At 37.9% G+C, this 21,117-nt stretch overlaps 1 protein-coding gene across 10 annotated transcripts in view; it reads right to left on the reverse strand.

The window, feature by feature from the left end:
- Positions 1-21,117, reverse strand: part of EML4 (EMAP like 4) — a 161,772-nt gene that overhangs the window by 29,030 nt on the left and 111,625 nt on the right. For all 10 annotated transcript variants that reach the window (XM_019827636.3, XM_019827638.3, XM_019827639.3 and 7 more), the window contains 7 exons: positions 20,545-20,640; positions 15,311-15,445; positions 15,064-15,199; positions 3,690-3,841; positions 1,626-1,751; positions 1,188-1,319; positions 415-482 (listed from right to left, as the gene is read on the reverse strand). In XM_019827636.3, coding sequence (XP_019683195.3) covers positions 415-482; positions 1,188-1,319; positions 1,626-1,751; positions 3,690-3,841; positions 15,064-15,199; positions 15,311-15,445; positions 20,545-20,640 — 845 coding nt within the window. The remainder of the gene's footprint in view (positions 1-414; positions 483-1,187; positions 1,320-1,625; positions 1,752-3,689; positions 3,842-15,063; positions 15,200-15,310; positions 15,446-20,544; positions 20,641-21,117) is intronic.

The following is a 21,117-nucleotide window of genomic DNA, read 5'->3' on the forward strand; positions in this document are numbered from 1 at the left end:
TCCTAACCACTCTATCATTTTGCACTGCACCCTCTCCCAATCCCTCTTAATATACTCAGTGCCCCACCCCTACCTTCATGGCTTTTAACATTTTCTAACTTAATTCGTTATAATATTTATTTTTTATTCTGCCTCCACCCACACATAGTAAAACATGGGCTCCAAAGGGGCAGGGATTTTTGTTTTGCACACTGAAGTAGTCTGAATGCCCACAGGAGTGTCCAACAAATGGTAGGTGCTCAAGAAATAATTACGGAATGATTGAATGAGGATACATAGCAGGTAAGAGCAACACGCATATTCATATGCCACTTAAGAGATTAATTCTCTAGATCAGATTGAGAACATTCCTGAGTAAGTTAATCATCCCACCACTTCAGATTACTCAGCTCACATTTCCCTTCAAGACCCTACCTGCCTGAGTGCGTTCCTATGGCCACCACTGTGCCACTTGGATGAAAATCTGCACAGTGTCCTGGTTCCTAGAAGAGAGACAGACAGCTGTTGGGGAGTACATGAGAAAGTCCCCCTAGATCTATGGGATAGTGGCAAAGACAACTGAAAATAACTGGTTTCATACAATCACAGAATTCCGATCAACTTTATCGTAGCCAATGAAAAATATCACATGGATATGAGGTAAAAGAATTTCAGAGCAGGAAGGGTATGTGGGCAAAGTGGTGAGGGAAAAGGACAGCCAGCTTGTGGCTAGGCAGTGTAACAATAAGGATAATAACAACAAACATGTATACAGTTCCTTAGTCTGCAAAGAACGTGTATACACACTTAGGCTAGAAAAGGTGGATGTCTGGGTGGGGTAGGGAGAAAATACAGTGAGAGATCAACTCAAAAAGCAGAAAGTAGAGTCTGTTAGTGAGCAGTGCTTACATAGAATCCAACTGCAACACCACCAGAGGCCCAAACATTTCTGTGACAATTAATGCTCCATAAATATGTGAAATTTTTTTGACTTTTTTTCTGAAACTGACAGAAAAATTGAGCCTTTGCCCTAATTTGCTTCTTTAAAGTGGGTTCACATTACACTTTCATCCTTATTTCATCCCTTTTACTAAACTGTATAAATATACTTGGTTTTAACCAATGCTGAGTCCTTTTTCCTTTGCTGCTCCCAACTGTCGTTTGGGGAGTTTCTGTGGGGAGATTATAACACATTTTGTTTTACTCACATCTACAAGCCTGGTCCATTCCAGCCTGTGTTCTACTGAGTTCCACATGCACACCTGTCTGTCCTGAGCACATGTCAAGAGCAAATCTTTAAAGGGATGTGTGGCAAGACCCCAAAGCTCATCTGTATGACCCTGAAAATGAAATACACCCACTGTTATAAGAAACAAAGGGTATCATCAAAAATATTCAGTTAATGATTAAAATCATACATCAGGGCACCTGGGTGGCTCTGTTGGTTGAACATCCAACTTCGGCTCAAGTCATGATCTCATGGTTAGTGAGTTTGAGCCCCACATCGGGCTCTCTGCTGCCAGCGTGGAGCCTGCTTCAGATCCTCTGTCCCCCACCCTCTGCCCTCTTCCCACCCCCTGCTGCTCATGAATGCGCTCTCTCTAAAATAAACATTTAGAAGAATTGGTTACAATCATACATCTTACCTGTACTTCTATTTGGAAGCCATCATTAAATGTTCCCCGTAAAATGAAGTTTCGTGATGTGCCTACTAAAAATTGATCTGCCTTTCCTTCTGCTACAGCTCTGATTGTTCCATACTGATCAGGAACCTAAAAGATAAATTTGTAAAGTCACCATAGATAATAGCATGCATTAATTACTACCTGAAGACTGCATTTATAGCTGTAAGCAATTATGGGGTAATAAATGACAAAATTCCAAAACTAAAAGTCATATGGTAGTATTATACTAATAAGTTTATTTGTTCAATTACATTTTGTTACACAGAAGTTATCATGCATTATTATCAACATTCTTTGCTTTAGTCAATTTTTTAAAAAAATATTTACTTTGAGAGGCAGAGAAAACGTGCACATGAGCATACGAGTTGGGGAGGGGTAGAGAGAGAGTGTGAGAGAGAACTCCAAGCAGGCTCTGCAATGTCAGTGAAGATTCCAACACAGGGCTCAATGCCACGATCATGACTTGAGCCGAAATCAAGAGTTGGACACTTAACTGAGCCACCCAGGCGCCCCTGCTTTAGTCAATTTTTATATTTATATTTTATATGATCTCAAGAGTTAAGGGCTAGAAGTAGGGGAAAAAGGAAAAAGTTCTATTAGACCACATGAAAAGTGTGGTCTGGTGTTGTTATTTACCAGTTATGTTATTTTGGGTACATCATTTAGCTAGCCTAAGATGAATTTCTTTATCTGTAATATGGGGAAATAATAATATATGCTCTACCTATTCTTAATTGTTGTAAGAATAAAAATGTAAGAATAGCCCATGTGAAATTTCTTTGTTAACTAAAAAGCAATATATTGTGAAGTGTTATAACTGTCCTTATAGGACTCCTTGGGAGATCAATCTCATATGTGTTACATGGTATATACTCTCAGTGAATGGTGTATTAATAATAAGCCCAAGGAATGACCCTGAAATAATACAATTCTTTATAAAAGAGGACACGAATAATTGAATTCTAACGGTAATCCAAACTGATGGCGAGGGGAAGAATGAACTAGATGGTATAGCTTTTGATTACAAAGAATGTAAGTTATATGTGAAAAAAAAAAGAAAGAAATAGTAAAGGAAGTGACATTTCCCTGGTGAACTTAAGGTTGAGATAAAGGGAACCTTTCGACTTATCTTCTTGGAAATAAAACCAAGAGCAGTATTATCAGGATCCTCTTTTTTAGAAAACATTTTGTCTGGAAAACATGTTACATGTTGAAAACACTGAGCCTAAATTAAAAATTTAAATCACAAAAAAATAGAACATTAAACTGAGTGAAATTTGCCCTTGCTTTGAGAATCACTGACCTATAAAATACTATTCTTAACCATTTCACATCCAGAGACAGACCTCAATTTAATTAGCAAACTTTCACTGAGCACATAATATCTGTGGATACACTTAGTCCATGATATGAAGCAGACACAAACTTAGATAACTAGCAATTATCATTAAGCCCGCTGTTTAAAATTACTTCCAATTTGTTTTAAATGTTTTATTTTATTTTTGAGATACAGAGAGAGGGAGGTGCAGAGAGAGAAGGGGACAGAGGATCTGAAGTGGGCTCTGTGCCAATAGCAGTGAGACCAATGTGGGACTTGAACTCATGAATTGTGAGATCATGACCTGAGCCAAAGTCAGACGCTTAACCGACTGAGCCACCAGGGCGCCCCTAAAGATTACTTTCAAGTTTTAAAATCAAACTGCTTATTTTGTATGCCTTGGAACTGGATAGTTTATTAGATGAATGTCTGAATTTTAAATATGCATGGTTATATTTTTGGATCACTATAAACTAATCTCAGAAATAAACAACTAGTTATTCTGACCAATATATTGTTTTTACTTTTTCAAATTATTAATGAATGGTCCTTTTTCCTTCTTCCCTTTTTTTTTTTTTTTAAGACAATGAAATGACAAGAATGTGTACCAATTTCCCAGGAAAGTGTGTTATCTTAATGTGGGATGAAAGACATGCATTTAGAGGGCTTAATATTTTAAAATGTTCACGTTTCATTTTCATCCTTACCTCTATTTCTCTTTCAGGATTCAGATCATGATCCCACAGAATTATTTTTCGGTCTTTCCCTCCTCCAGTTAATAACATTCCATTTCTCATCTGACAAAGTGTGAACACACTCCCATCATGAGCTTTGATTTGTTTGCTGATCTGATAAACACCTAGTAAGATGAGAGTAAAAAAAAAACAAACAAAAACACTAGTGATACATTTTCCATCAGAATTTAGTGTCTTTTTGGAAGAAAACTTTATAGAGTGAATAATCAAAAGTTCCTACTTTTGCATTTATGTCAGTATTTACTCTGAAAACATTTCAAAATAATTCTTACAAAAAGATAAGCTAAAGTAGTGATAACTCTACAGACAACACAGGATATCTTAGCCTCAGAACTTACTATGTCTTATAATCATTCTGTATGGTAGTTACGGTAGGTATTACTCTTCTGATTTTAGAGCTGAGGACACCACATAGCTAGTGACAAAGCTGTGACAAGTACTCCAGTCTTTACTCACCGTTCCTTTAACTTTCCCCAAAAGTCTTCATTTCCTGCTGAGGTAACAGCCATAACATTTAACAACCACTGTTGATGTGGAAGCCTTCTGCTCTGCCTTTACTTTACTTGCTATGAAATGGAGGACTGAGAAAGATACTGGGGCAGAAGTGGGCACTGGCAGCCTAGAGCTGTGGCTTTTGATCAACTAAAGAAGTATTTTTAATATATTTTTTTAAGTTTATTTTGAGAGAGAGAGAGAGAATGAGAGAGCGAGCATGAGAAGGGAAGGGGCAGAGGGAGAGAGAAAATCCCAAGCAAACTCCACACTGTCAGTGCAGAGTCTGATGCAGGGGTTCCAACCCATGAACTATGAGATCATGACTTGCACGGAAATCAAGAATTGGATGCTCAACCAACTGAGCCACCCAGGCGCCCTGAGGAGTATTTAAAAATTTTTTTAAAAAAATTTTACAGAGAGAATGAGAGCACACATCAGGGAAAAGGGGCAGAGGGAGAGAATCTTAAGCAGGCTCAACACTCACATAGAGCCTGATGTGGGGCTTGATCCCACGACCCTGGAATCATGACCTGAGCTGAAATCAAGAGTTGGATGCTCAACGGGCTGAGCCATCCAGGTGCCCTCAACTAGAGAAGCATTTTAAAAACCGGTCCAGTTTTACTAATATGATGGCTGAATGATAGCCCAGCTTTCTCGTATCTCTATGGAACTTTACATATACCCAGGGAGGGAGAGGGCAGGTCCATAAAAAAATATTTAAGTAAAGTCCATGTGGAGATTAACAAACAAATTATGTACATACATACAACTGGCTCCTGAATAACAAAGGATTTAGGTGTGCAAACCCCTTGTGCAGTTCAAAATCTTGTGTATAGATTTTGGCCTTCCAAAAACTTAACTAATAGCCTATTGCTGACCAGAAACCTTGCTGATGATACCAACAGTTGATTAACATGTATTTTGCATGCTGTATAAATTACATACTGTACTCTTCCAATAAAGTAAGCTAGAAAAAATATTAAAGCCATAAGAAAATACATTTATAGTACTGTACTGTAAAAATGTGTAGGGGCGCCTGGGTGGCTCAGCAGCTTAAGCATCTGACTCTTGATTTAGGTTCAGGTCATGATCTGACAGTTTGTGGGATCCATCCCCGGGTTGGGCTCTGCACTGACGGCATGCAGCCTGCTTGGGATTTTCTTTCACCCTCTCTCTCGCCACCCCCCAACCCCCACCCCCAAGGGCTCTCTCTCTCTCTCTCAAAATAAACTTTAAAAGAAAAAAAAAAATACCAGGGCACCTGGGTGGCTCAGTCAGTTGAGTGTCCAACTTCGGCTCAGGTCAAGATCTCACAGCTCCTGAGTTCAAGCCCCACGTTGGGCTCTGTGCTGATAGCTCAGAGCCTGGAGCCTACTTCAGATTCTAGGTCTCTGTCTCTTACTTCCCCTCCCCTGCTCGTGCTCTGTGTCTCAAAAATAAACATTAAAAAAAAAAAAAATCTGCACATAAGTGGACCCATGCAATTCAAAACCCATGTTGTTCAAGGGTCAATTATGTATGTATGTATTATATATATGTAATCAGATATATATGTATGTATGTATGTGTGTGTGTGTGTGTGTATATATATATATATATATATATATATATATATATATATATATATCAGATCCTTTTTAAATTAATTAATTAAATTTTAAATAGGCTCCATGCCTACCATGGGGCTCGAACCCATGAACCCGAGATCAAGAGTGTCATGCTCCACCTAGTGAGCTAGCCTGGTGCCCCTCAGATCCTCTTTCTTAAGGGTGAGGGTAAGATTTTAGTATTCAAACTATAACCAGTTCATTTCCTGAGACCTTCTCTTTGGTATTCATGGTATGTTAACTCAGAGAAGCTCTTTATCTGGCTAGTGAGGCTAGGAGAGCAAGAGTAAAGCTCTTAGGAAGATATCTTGTAGAATTAGTGAGTGGGTTACAAATGGGAAGGTAGAGCCTTGTTTAAATATGGCCCAAATCAGTCAACAGATCTTAAATCGCTTGGAAAAATGAAAAAAATTACAAGTTTAAAAATTATTCAGTGGGGGCGCCTGGGTGGCTCAGTCGGTTAAGCGTCCGACTTCAGCTCAGGTCATGATCTCACGGTCTGTGAGTTCGAGCCCCGCGTTGGGCTCTGTGCTGACAGCTCAGAGCCTGGAGCCTGTTTCCGATTCTGTGTGTCCCTCTCTCTCTCTCTGACCCTCCCCCATTCATGCTCTATCTCGCTCTGTCTCAAAAATTAATAAAAAACGTTAAAAAATTTAAAAAAAAAAAATTCAGTGGGAGAAATGGGTGAAGGTGGTTAAAAGGTACAAACTTCCAGTTAGAAGATAAAGAAGTTCTTGGAAGTTAACACACAGCATGGTGACTACAGTTAAGAATACTGTATTGTATATTTGAAAGTTAAGAGAGTTTTTTTTTTTTTAAGTTTATTTTGAGAGAGAGAGAGAGAAGGGGGTAGGGAGGAGCAGAGTGAAAGAGAGAATCCCATGCAGGCTCTCTACACTGTAAGTGCAGAGCCCAATGCAGGGCTTAGAACTTACGAACTGCGAGATCATGACCTGAGCTGAAATCAAGAGTCGAACGCCTAAACAAGTGAGTCACCCAAGCACCCCTAAGAGAGTAGATCTTAAAAGCTCTCATCAAAAGAGAAAAATCTGTAACTATGTGAGGTGCTGGACGTAAACAAAACTTACTGTGATAGTCACTGTGCAATATAAACATAAATCAAATCATTGTTATATATCTTAAATGTATACAAAATCATATCCCAATTATACCTCAATAAAACTGAAAAAAAGTGTTCATTTTCTAAATTGTTCAACTGAAAAATGGATAAACACAATATGTACATTTATAATGTAATATTATTCAGCCACAAAAAGAATGAGGTATTTGATATGTGCCACAACATAGATGAATCTTGAAAACATTAAGGTTCTAATAAAAGAAGCCAGTCACAAAGGACCATATACTGTATGACTCCATTTATGTGAAATGTCCAAAGGAGGCAAATCCCTAGAGACCAAAAGCTGACGAATGGTTGCTACAGGCTGCCGGGAGGGAGAAATAGCAAATGACTACTAATGGACCCAGTGTTTGTTTTTGGGGTGATGAAATGTTCTGAAATTAGATAGTGGTGATGGTTGTATGACTCCATGAGTGTACTAAAAATCAAGTGTACATTTTAAAAGGGTGAGTTTTATGGTATGTGAACTTAATAAATCTCAATAAAGCTGTCATTGAGATTGTTCATTTTTACTTATCTATTTGAGCTGCCACTGTATTTAAGAAATTAACTGAAATTTGTAGGGCTTTGGTATCCTTTAAAAAAATGTTGCAGCTGGCTCTAAAAATTACTCAGTGTGAGGATGCTAGTGGTACAGATACTTAATAGAAAAGTGTATTTGGCAGGGAGCAAGGAAATGGCTTCCCTGATTTGGAGTAGAGCTTGCTTGAATCAGCAGAGCTGGGGGCAGAACTCCAACAAACTTTTATTCATGTCAACTGCCTCAGTGCACATCAACATTCATCACCTAAAAATACTTTAAACACTGAACACTACAACTGTGTCCAGCAGGATAGCCAGCCAATTATTTATCATGGCTCTGATGTGACCAAGAAAGAAAGGAAATCTGAGAGATGTAAATTTTTTGAGTATTGTTGGATTTGGGCATTAAGACAAAAAAAAAAAAAAAAAAAAGCAAAGGGCTTATTTTCTCATGCATGGTCAAATAACAAGAGTGGTCTGAAAGTACCATGGTACCATGCAAGAAATTACAAAAAAACACAGAGATGTGGAATTTCATGGATCTCTATCAGAATGTAGAAATATGCAATACAGTTTTTTTTTAATTCAGTCTTCCATACTTCCAAACACCACATAAACCTCATTAAACACTTAAGATCTTCCTAGAATGATGGAATGTTAGAAAACAGAAAATAAACCTGAGGAACAAATGCTTCATCAAGAATAAAAATATCTAAGTAGCATAAACTCCATGAAATTTTCACTTTCTACCTCCTACCCCAGGAGAGTTATTTCCTGAGAAGGACCTAATATTAGCTGAGCTAAAGTTTCTGTGTTTCAAATTTATACAAATTACCAAAGCTCCCTTTAGACAGTATTTACTGAGAAAACAAATTTTCAGTCAGGGCGCCTGGGTGGCTCAGTCAGTTGAGCATCTGACTCTTGATTTCGGCTCAGGCCATGATCTCATGGTCAGTGAGAATGAACCCTGCATCAGGCTCTGCATTCACAGGGCAGAGCCTGCCTGGGATTCTCTTTCTCCCTCTCTCTCTGCCCCTCCCCTGTGCACTCTCTCTCTCTCTCTCTTTCTCTCTCTCTCTCTCTCTCTCTCTCTCTCTCTCACACACACACACACTCTCTCTCTCTCTCTCTCTAAATAAATAAATAATAAACATAAAAAAAGGCCCAAATTATCAAAGATTTCTTTCTCATGGGCCTGTATTTCTGACATTCCAATTTAAGCCAAATAATTTTTGAAATACCTACCAAGAAAAATAATTATCCTTGAATTTAAAAACCTACTGTACCTTCAGGTATTTAATTTCATATCTCCCCTTTCTTGTCATCTCTAACAGAAACAAAGTTTCCTTAAAAAGCAGTTTACCTTGACTGCCAAATATGGATAGTCTCAAGGGCTTTCTGTGCCTATTTAAGAACTATGGAATCAAATGTTAGGGAGACTTTGAAACTTATGTTATATTCTTAGCAACTGGGCAAATATGTCCATGTTGATAATTTGGAGCATGTAAAATGGTGTCTTAAAGAAATCGGCAAAGATTTAAGAAAAATGGACATTTTAATGACCTTGTAGATATTCTCAACTTCCCCTCCCCCCACTTAAAACTTATGAATTATTTCATAGAAGAAAAATCTGAACTTTTTCATATACGTTGGAAATAACAATTACTTTGTACCCAACATGAGAAATATACCCATGTTTCTGTTGTTGTACCCAACAACAGAAAATAACGAAATAGCCTAAGTGGTGATCAGCACTTAGGTGATCAGCGTACACACACATACACATATACAATGGAATAAAAAAAGAAGATAATCCTGTCATTTGTAACAACATGGATGAACCCTGAGGGCATTATGCTTAGTGAAATTAGACACAGAAAGACAAATACTATATGATTTCACTTACAAATAAAATCTAAAAAAATGAACTAACAGAAACAGGTGGTGGCGGGGGAAATGGGTGACAATGGTCAAAAGGTAGAAATATCTAGTTATTAGATAAATAAATTCTGGGGGATGTAATATACAGCATGGTGACTATAATTAACAATACTATATTGTACATTTGAAAGATGCTGAGAGTAGATCTTAAAAGTTCTCATCACAAGAAAAAAAACTGCGAAGCGATGGATATTAACTAAACGTTTATGGTAATCATTTGGCATATACATTATGCTGTACACTTTAAACTGTGCAATGTTATATGTCAATTATAGCTCAATAAAATCAGGAAAAAAATAGAAAATTCTAATTACTTTGAAGATTTCTGTTAATTTAAGGTAAGGAAAAAATGGTTTGGAAGCAAGTAGAAAATATACAAAGAGCTTATGAAGTATAAATACAGTTTTGGTTTGTTTGCTATTAGTAGAGTAAAAAATTAGCTATGGAATTATACTTCCACCATCCAAAATAAAGGGATGAATGTCCCTTTATCAGACACGTTATCATAGTACACTCAGATCTGGTTGAAAAGACTGCCACTGATGCAGAAACGTCATACTAGGGAATATACAAAATGGATCAATCTACTGAAATTTTTGGCAAGAATTTAAAAATGGAAACTTTGAGTGTTCATTGCACTCATCAAATCCTTCCTAGCCATACTTACAGAACTGAAACCCTCAAATGTAAAGGAAGGAACAAAATTCTCAACAAGTTTGCCCATAACGGGATCAGTCATATGGCAGAGGACAACATAGTCCATTTTATATGCCCAGCAATTTACAAAGATTAGATTTCCTGTTTCCTGTATGTTCACATGCAGATTTTTGGAAAAAAGCCCAAGCCACAAGTTTTTTAGACAAAAACCAAAATAAAAACAACCTCTCCCTGCCTCCCACTTCAACACACATTAAGGCTAACGAAGGGTACATTTATACCCAAATTCTGCTTAGTGTCAGAGGATAACATGTAAGTGTTTTGGCAGACACTGCTGTTCCTTGCATTTCTAATACTGAACAAACGTGCCCAGGAAAAAGAAATCAGAGATAAGTGGGAAAGGTAGTTGATTAATATCACTGTTCTTTTTTTTTCTTTAAAGTTTGCGAGAGAGAGCATGCTTGCGCACACGTGAGCAGGGTAGGGGCAGAGAGAGAGAATCCCAAGCAGACTCTGTGCTGTCAGTGCGAAGCTGGTCGCAGGGCTCGAACTCAACCCTGAGATCATGACCTGAGCCAAAATCAAGAGTTGGGCACTTAACCTATGGAAACCACCCAGGTGCCCCCGCCTACCATTCTTTTTTCTTAAGAATCCATAATCCACTGCTATCCTTATTGTGAGTTTTGAACCTGAATTGGACAAAACAAGCTAAAGAATGCATGGCCAATGATTGAGATCTGGATCACTGGTAGTAAAATTTAAGGATTGACAACTATCCAAGTCACCTGCCAAACTTAGAAATTCAGTTGAATGAATATGGAGAACACTACTGTAGTACATCTCCAAAAAAATATAGTTTAAAATCTGCGCAATCATAGAAATCTGCAGTGCTATAGTCAAATTCCCCATTTCCATGAAAATAGTGCTTTCATCCGTACCACTCAACTTTTATTCCTACACTAACACCCAAAGGTAAGAGTAAAGTCATTTCCTTAATAAAATGTTTAACAAATACTTTTCAAACAGCTAGTAACAGCTGCCAGACATTATCTGAATCCTGGGAAAGTCAGACTTATTAGGGAAGACAGACATGTAAATTAGGACTTTCCTTCTGAGCAGAGAAACAAGGATCCCCTTATTCCTACGTTATTTGTGGTGATTTCCACGGTCTGATGCAGAGACTCCAGAGAGACAAAGGGAAGTTGTTTCAGCGTGTTTAAGGTGAGGGGGATGAATAAGAGAAACCAGGGCATGCTGCTCTCCCAATCCCCAGGGGAAATGTCTCAGGCACCCCAAGTTGGTTCCCTGTCAACCCCTACCTCTCTTCCTGTGGATTCTCAGACTCTGATTGGTATAGCTAGTTTTCTTTCTGCGGTTACCACCTGTTACTGCTAATAAATAATCTCTCTCTGCTCCCAGCCCACTGATTTTAGAACAACATGTCTAATTTTTCTTATAAACTTCTACTCTGAAGGAAGCATGATGGTCTGGATATTTTTTCAGCTTTTTCTTAATAGTAAAAAAAAAAAAAAGGGGGGGTGTTGAAAAAGGTTATTTTCAGTGTTGCTCTTGTAATTTTTTTTCACCTACCAGAGAAAAGGGCAAAGTGGACCTACGTGGTACAAATGGGGCTTAAAAATTTATCTTTATTTCTGAGAAAAATCAATTTGAGGTAAAGCTAAAGAAATGCCAAAGCCCATTATGGGGGCTGGGAAGAGGGGCTGTAGTGAGAAAAAGAAGGGGACCAAACTATGAGTTTATTCTCCCCCCCTCCCATTTTATAATATGGCCATGCATATTTAAAAAAAATTTTTTTTAAACATTTATACTTATTTTTGAGAGACAGAGAGAGAGCATGAGCAGGGGGAGGGGCAGAGAGAGAGGGAGACACAGAATCCAAAGCAGGTTCCAGGCTCCAAGCTATCAGCACAGAGCCTGATGTGGGGCTTGAACTCACAAACTGTGAGATCATGACCTGAGCCGAAGTTGGACGCTTAACCAACTGAGCCACCCAGATGTCCCTGTTTCTTTCTTTTTTTTTTTTTTTATGGTATTTTTAATTTTTTTTTCAAGTTTTTAAAAAATTTATTAGTTTTTAAAATTTACATTCAAGTAGTTATCATATAGTGTAATAATGATTTCAGGAGTAGATCCCTTAATGCTCCTTACCCATTTAGCCCATTCCTCCTCCCACAACTCCACCACTAACCCTGTTTGTTCTCCATATTTAAGAGTGTCTTATGTTTTGCCCCCATTTTTATATTATTTTTGCTTCCCTTCCCTTATGTTCATCTGTCTTGTATCTTAAAGTCCTCATATAAGTGAGGTCATATGATATTTGTCTTTCTCTAATTTCGCTTAGCATAGTACCATCTAGTTCTATCCAGGTAGTTGCAAATGGCAAGATTTCATTCTTTTTGATTAACATGGCCATACACACTACCCTCACAGGACCCAGCGCAAGGGAGACTGAACCCTCTAGTCTGTTGCTATGTTGAGAAAAGCAGAGGAGAAAGGTAGGAAATGTGCCACAAATGTAGTAATTGGGACAATCATTCTTTATTACTACACTATAAAGAGCTGCTAGTCATGAGCTGTTAAGATCTTTGGAAACAGCCTTTCAAGAGTTGATAAGGATAGTTTTAATCACTAATTGTTTAGAAAATAATATCTCTAAGTTCACAGGGTTTTGGTTTTGTTATTATTTGTTATAGTAAATCTACTATCCACAGAAAAGACAAAGGTTTTAGCTGGATCTCAATTCCAACAAGTAGAACTCTGAAGTAATGGAGTCTATGTGATACTTTACATGACATTACTATTGTTCTTTTTGTATCCATTAAAAACAGAAACTTCAGGGGTGCCTGGATGGCTCAGCTGGTTAAGCATCCGACTCTTGGTTCTGACTCAGGTCATGACCTTGTGGCTTCATGGGACTGGGCATGTACTGACAATGGAGGGCCTCCTTGGGATTCTCTCTCTCTCCCCTTCTCTCTCTGCCTCTCCTCTGCTCACACTGTCCCTTTAAAAACGTCAAGTCTTTAACAAAGTCACCTTTACTGAGAGCAATGTCATCCTGCATGACCCCCCCCAACCCCCATTTACCCACAGAGAATATCTCAGCTTCTAAAGCTCCAGTCTCAGAATGAATGGAAGCTCTTGCTCTTTTTCAAGGATAATTCTTCCTCTAATACCTAATCCAGGTATTCTCCTGTCTCTAAGAGTTTTAGTTTCCTCCTTGTCACTGGCAATTCCCATTTTACTTCAGGTTTTAGGCACCCTTCAAAAGACTACTGACTGACTCTAGTAACTCTCTACTTCCCATTCCATTTTCACCTTGGATTCTCAAAATTCTCCATTTTCAAACTGGCCATTCTATACTTAGCTGTTTTGGGGCCTTAATCTAAGTTCTGTTGATACTGTAAACCACTAATGGTTGTTTCTTAGTTTTGATTCTTGATAGCACTGATACTCCTAGAAACTCCTTGGGGCGCCTGGGTGGCGCAGTCGGTTAAGCGTCCGACTTCAGCCAGGTCACGATCTCGCGGTCCGTGAGTTCGAGCCCCGCATCAGGCTCTGGGCTGATGGCTCGGAGCCTGGAGCCTGTTTCCGATTCTGTGTCTCCCTCTCTCTCTGCCCCTCCCCCGTTCATGCTCTGTCTCTCTCTGTCCCAAAAATAAATAAAAACGTGGAAAAAAAAAAAAAAAAGAAACTCCTCCCTTCTTTGGGGGCACTAAATAAACAGTTCTATCTTGTTAACTTTTTCTTTTTTTAATTTTTTTTTTTTACATTTATTTATTTTTGAGAGACAGAGAGAGACATAGCACAAGTTGGGGAGGGGCAGAGAGAGAAGGAGACACAGAATCTGAAGCAGGCCCCAAGCTCCAAGCCATCAGCACAGAACCCGATGCCAGGGATCAAACCCACAAACTGTGAGATAATGACCTGAGCCGAAGTCGGATAACTGACTGAGCCACTCACGTGCCCCAACTTTTTTCTTTTTACATCTTATTTCTCACCAGGGTCTTTTCTGGTATCTAACTGGGGGATAAAGACCATCAGCCTCACAACTCGTCTTTCATGGTCAACTCAACCAGTTTTAAGGATTCTTTTTTGGTTACAAAAAAATCTGTAACTTAATCCTTACTTAAATTTTTAATTACTTAGACTGTATTAATTAAACTGATAGTAGGAATTATAAAACATTACTCTTTTTTAAAATCAAATTTCCTTCGGGGTGCCTGGGTGGCTCAGTCAGTTGAGCATCCAACTTCGGCTCAGGTCATGATCACGGTTTGTGAGTTCAAGCCCCACGTTGGGCTCTGTGCTGACACCTTGGAGCCTGAAGCCTGCTATGGATTCTGTGTCTCCCTCTCTCCGCCCCACCCCCACTTGTGCTCTTTCTCTGTCTCTCAAAAATAAGTAAATGTAAAAAAAAACAATTAAAAAAAATCAAATTTCCCTCAAGTTGGCTATTTCTCATCTTTGTAAACACTTGTACACGACAAATTTATTCACATTATCCTGGATGCCTCACATTCCTATCCATCTTTCTGCCTCTGCTTGCACTGTTTCCCTAAACTGGGATCAATGTTCCATATCTTTTGAAGTTTTGTATCATTATGGCTTAACTTAAATACCATTTCTTCTGTGAAGCCTCCATAAAACACTAAAGATCAGGATGATTTCTCTCTCAATCTTTGTACTCTTTAAATTAGTATATATCTTTATCATCTCTAATTACTTTGTATTAACCTCCTAGAAGGAAAGGTTCAATATAGTCAAACGTAGGTTATATACGGTCATGAATAGCTGTGTAAACAATTTAACTTTAAAAAACAGATCATGAAAAACATTAAAAACAAAATGCATGTTGATGACTCTTCTGGTCTGAGTAAGAGCCGGCCTACAACATCAAGATGTACACATTAAAAGTGAGGACTTCAGTGTGAGAATACTGTACCTTTAGGCCCTTTCCCTGGTGTCGGTTCTACAGTAGTTTTGCTCCATATAAGTATGACTCCACCTGAGTCACCAGTAAGAACATCTCCGTTTCCCAAGAATGCTAAACACTGCACAAATTTTGGTTTTTCATATTTCTACAATGAAACAATGAGAATTTTCAGTTTTTCCTTTGGCATGATGACTATGTTTACTAAACAATAAAGATTAAAAGTTTTATAATGAAGTTTTAACATTCTGATCCTTACCCCAAAAATTCCCTGTTTTCTTGTTAGTGAATTACCACTCCAGGTCCAGAAAAAAATATGAGATTTACCACATGTTATGATGGTATTTGCGTCTGTTGGATGGAATTCCACAGCCAAAACAACTTCATTTGTTGTCTGTGGATAAGAAATAAAGCTTTAGATGAAGTGTATACCCTTATCTCCAGCAAGTACCAATTATAGCTACTGACAATTGAAGACTAGGAAACATTTTGAGATAATGTCTTTTCTATTAAGATCAATTTTCCTGAAAAATTTTAATAGATTTTTAGAATAATGATTTAAATTTGGTGTCCTCACACTAGTGTATCATCTTTTATGCTATTTATATATAATAACTCTGCATTAGGAAGACATATGAATTAGTTTTAGATTATTTTAATTTCCTGCACATTCAGGGAAAAGTATAATAATAGTAGCAAATCAAGAGCCATGTACATTCTATCTTAAAGACAGATTGCCATTCTGATTAAAAAAAAAAAGTCTTATCTTTCTTTGTACTATAATTATTGACCATTCAAGAAAATACTACTGATTTAGAGATTCGTCATGAGGTTGAAGGCTTAAAAAGTAGACATAGAATAGTCACTACAGATTCCTATAGAAATGAAAAAACAAAAAAGATAGAATTTTTATGCTCTTTCTAGAAAGGACAAGATTTAAAAGAACTGGAGTGAAAAAGGAAGAAAACAGGCATGAGTCACAAAGGAATTACAAATGTAGTGTTTTCACAAAATTACTGAATTGAGGATACTTAAAAAATTGTTTTTAATGTTAATTTTTGAGAGAGAGAACAAGTGAGCAAGTGTGGGGGAGGGGCAGAGAGCGAGCGAGAGAGAGCGAGAGAGAGAGGGAAACAGAAGATCTGAAGCAGGCTCTGTGCTGACAGCAGAGAGCCTGATGTGGGGCTCGAACCCACAAACCATGAGACCATGATCTGAGCTGAAGTTGGACACTTAACCGACTAGGCCACCCAGGCGCCCAGAGGTTTTATATATATGTATTTTTTTTTCCTTTTTTAAATGTTTAAAAAAATTTTTTTTTCAACGTTTATTTATTTTTGGGACAGAGAGAGACAGAGCATGAACGGGGGAGGGGCAGAGAGAGAGGGAGACACAGAATCGGAAACAGGCTCCAGGCTCTGAGCCATCAGCCCAGAGCCTGACGCGGGGCTTGAACTCACGGACCGTGAGATCGTGACCTGGCTGAAGTCGGACGCTTAACCGACTGCGCCACCCAGGCGCCCCGCTTTTTTAAATGTTTTTACTTAGTTTTTTGAGAGGGAGTGTGAGCAGGGGAGGAGCAGAGAGAGAGGGAGACACAGATTCTGAAGTAGGCTCTAGGCTCTGAGCTGTCAGCACAGAGCCCGACACAGGGCTCAAACCCACAAACAGATTATGACCTGAGCTGAAGTCAGGCGCTCAACTGACTTAGCCACCCAGGCGCCCCTGCATTTTAATAATTAAACAGCCCTTAGTTTTCACTTGGATAAAATAAAAACTACTTGACAGTTGAATCTCATGCCAAATGGATTAACTGACGGTTATAAAGCTAACTACAAATATTTCCAGTATACAAACCCATAATGCTAGTGGTAAGATATCAAGACATGATTTGAAATAATCTATGAAATTAAATCACTTTGGATATGAGTGTAGCATAATAGAATATTTTACTTGGATTTTAATTGTTGTATATTATATATATATATATATTAAAGTACACAAATCCTAAGTGCATAGCTTGATAAATTTTTACAAATCGAACACATCTCTGCATAGAAGAAAAAGAACATTATTACTAACATCGCACAAACACTTAGATCCCTTTAGAAAAGGGGACACTATCCCCTCCCTCTGTTCAAGCAGCTATGATCCTGATTTGTGGCAGCACAGATTACTTTGCTTTATTTAAATGGAATCACACAGAATATACTCCTTCATGTCTGGCCCTATTTTATCTACATTACATTCATGAGATTTACTTCATATTGGTGCATATATTGTAATTTTTTCCTCCTCATTACTGTATTGTATTCTTTTATATGTAAAGACCACGTTATTGATTTATCCATCCTCCTACTAACTCGCATTTGGGTAACTTCCTTTTTTTTTGTTTTTTGCTACCATTATTTTTGATTACTTGTCTTTTGGTCAACACATGTATATACTTCTGTTGGATTTATACCAAGAAGTGGAACAGGATGGTAGAGGGTATGCACATGTGTATGTTCAAACTTAGAAGGTAATGCCAAACAGTATTCCAAAATGGCTGTGTCAATTTCTATGTCCAACATACAGGAGTGTATGCGAGTTCCGGTTAATTTACACCCTCATCAACTTTAGTTATTTTTGTCCACTCTCATCCCTTCATATTTCCACATACACTTAGCTTGTCAACATCCATGAAAATCATGCTGAGATTCTGACTATGTTGAAAGTACAGATCAGGGGCACCTGTGTGGCTCAGTCGGCTAAGGGTCTGACTTCGGCTCAGGTCATGATCTCACAGCTCATGAGTTCGAGCCCCGTGTCGGGCTCTGTGCTGACAGCTCAGAGCCTGGGGCCTGCTTCGGATTCTGTGTTTCCCTCTCTCTCTGCCCCACCCCTGCTTGAGCTGTTTCTCTCTATCTCTCAAAAAATGAATAAATGTTAAAAAAATGTTAAAATGTTTAAAAAATTAAAAAGAGAAAGTACAGATCAGAAATAAATTTTTAAAAAGTACAGATCAATATGCAGAGAAGTAACAATTTGTATATCCACGATTATTGTATATTCTATCCACGATTATTGTATATTCCTCCATTTATTTAGGTCTTCCTTAGTTTCTGTCAATAAGGTTTGGAAGTTGCCTTATTGAATTTCAAACTTCTATAAATTAACTAGGTATGTACCAGTTCCCAAATTTTTGTGACTTAACAAAAACAGAGCTTACCTACAGTGGAAGAGAATAAGGTCAACACACAGGGGAAAGAGGAGAGATAAGAGAGTCAGTGATCCGGTCCCTGAATCAAGTCATTCCTGAGATAAAATTCCCCTCTGACTTTTACTACAGGTTTTCTTTTTCTCCCTAAACATGAATAAATTCTCTTTAAGTTATCTTTAGTTGTTTTTCAGTCACTTGCACTGAAAAGAGCTCTAATACAGACATCTGGGACAGACCTTAGGGAACTTCAGTGTGAGAAGCAAGGGGAAAGAGTTTCTAGCTTGCACAAATAGCTGGAATGTGGTGTTAATCATGGAGAGGCGAAAACTGTTTGGGGGCTAAGGGGGATGACTGGTGCACATTGTGACATGTTGATTTTGACTTGCAGGACAGGACACTCAAATAAAAGAGAGAGATATGGGCTACAGTTAACTGATCCGGACACAGGAGACAGTAACTAAGGCCATGAGAGAATACATGATACCAGTGGAGGACACAGGATATAACTCTGAAGAATACCAACATTTAAGGTCTTGGAAAAGAGAACACAGAGTGGCCAGTAGGAGGAAAACCACAAGACATCATCTGATAGCCTTCACTACAAAGGATCAAACGCACACATTTTACTTCGGTATAACATCCTTATGTTTCAATGTTAAATTACTCTAAATGATGGCTGAAAGACAATCTATATCTTCATTTATGTTTTTCAAGGTTTGAGGTTTCTGGACATGTTATATTCTTTTCAATTAAAATCAAATCGGGGTGCCTGGGTGGCGCAGTCGGTTAAGCGTCCGACTTCAGCCAGGTCACGATCTCGTGGTCTGTCAGTTCGAGTCCCGCGTCGGGCTCTGGGCTGATGGCTCAGAGCCTGGAGCCTGTTTCCGATTCTGTGTCTCCCTCTCTCTCTGCCCCTCCCCCGTTCATGCTCTGTCTCTCTCTGTCCCAAAAATAAATAAACGTTGAAAAAAAAAATTAAAATCAAATCTACTCTATTTTTTTCAAAAGATTAACTCACACTATTTAAAAGAATCTCTTTTTGGTCAACAAGCTGAAAGCTTTAGCTTATACCAAACAAAACTGCTGAGAGAGAGAGTGCTCAACTAAAAAGGAATGTGATGTTATTTAAGAGTACAGCAAATATGTCATAGGCTTTTTTTAGTTATCCTGTCACTCTGAATCCCTCTGAAAGCCTGTCAGAAGGAGGCCATTTCGACCCATATTTGCAGCATTAACCTTATATTCTTCTCTTACAAGTTATAGCCAGATCCACACAAAGGGATCAACCCTATTCTATAGCAATTATAAATACTATAGCAGTTTATGTAATAATCCCATACATGTATTAAAACCAAAAAACTTATCCTTACATATGCTTTTCGGTTATGTCAGTTATATTCCAAAGGATGAATTTTTCCTTTAGATTTTTAATGCTTTAAAGATTGAATAAATGACAAATTTTGTTAAAGAGAAACCAGATAGCGTAATCAGAGTTAATTTTGAGATTAGACATCCATCTACTTTGGCATTTCAGTAGCACAATATGCCTGAAGTATCACTGAAATGTGGTTGAAGTTGCTTGACTATTTATCTTAAGAATACTTTGGGGTGCCTGGGTGGCTCAGTCAGTTAAGCATCGACTCCTGGTTTTGGCTCAGGTTCATGATCTCAAGGTTCGTGAGTTCAAGCCCTGCATTGGGCTCTGTGCTGTCATGGCAGAGCCTGCTTTGGATTCTCTCTCTCCCTCTCTCTCTGCCCCTCCCCTGGTCTTTCTTTCTTTCTCTCAAAATAAAGAATACTGGGGTGCCTGGGTGGCTCAGTTGGTTGAGCATCCAACTATTGATTTTAGCTCAGGTCATGATCTCACCGTTTGTGGGATCGAGCCCCACGTTGGGCTCTGCACTGACAGCATGGAGCCTACTTGGGATTCTCTCTCACCCTCTCTCTCTGCTCCTCCCCTGCTTGAGCACTCCCTCTCTCTAAATAAATAAATAAATAAATAAATAAATAAATAAACAAACATTAAAGAAAAAAGAATACTTTAAGAACTGATCTCAGAATCTATAGATAACTATCACAGAAAGTATAAATAGGTGTTGTTAAAAAAAAAAAAGAATACTTTAAGAATGGTATTCCTAATACCATAAAATGATGACAAATCAATAAATCTAATGAATATGGCCAACTGGTATGCTCTTGCAACTTAAGGATATGCAGTATACAACCAAGGATCTGAAAAAAAATAATGTATTCTAAAAAATAATACTCAATTAAAATTTATTTTGATTTACCTTTATTTCTGCTCCCTTTGATTTTTTCTGCCAATCCCAAACAGTAAGCATATGCTCATTGGAGTCATCAATAACACATAAATGAACACCTGAATCCTAAAGAAAAGTCAATTCAAGGCATTTAAAACTTTTCAGATAAGGGTGACTTTCTAAGAAGAAATACCGTATTATTAAAACTGGCAACATTAATATAATCCCAAACCCTTTAAACTTGAAAAGGATATAAACTTGAAATAAAATGATTATACTATTTACTGACTGTATTTTCTTCAGAAATATAATGAAGATTCTTTTTAAAAATACTTCCTGTTTTTAATCTTGTTTCCAAGGTTAACTTCCACTTACTATATAGTTACTTGTATTATTCAAACAGCAATTTAGCTTTCCATGATATACCTGACTTACATTAACACAGATAAACAGGATAAATAAAACGTAAATAACTTCTTTTCTAGGAGAACTGGCCAGCTTTCATGTCTGTAAATTTTCTAAATAAAATAAGATTTCCATGATTCAAGCTGAAGCAAAAGCATATCTTACTGCTTATTTCAACTGGACCATGCTATACATATA

This window comes from Felis catus, chromosome A3 (genome assembly GCF_018350175.1).
Source record: "Felis catus isolate Fca126 chromosome A3, F.catus_Fca126_mat1.0, whole genome shotgun sequence".
In the NCBI taxonomy this organism is placed as follows: Eukaryota; Metazoa; Chordata; class Mammalia; order Carnivora; family Felidae; genus Felis; species Felis catus.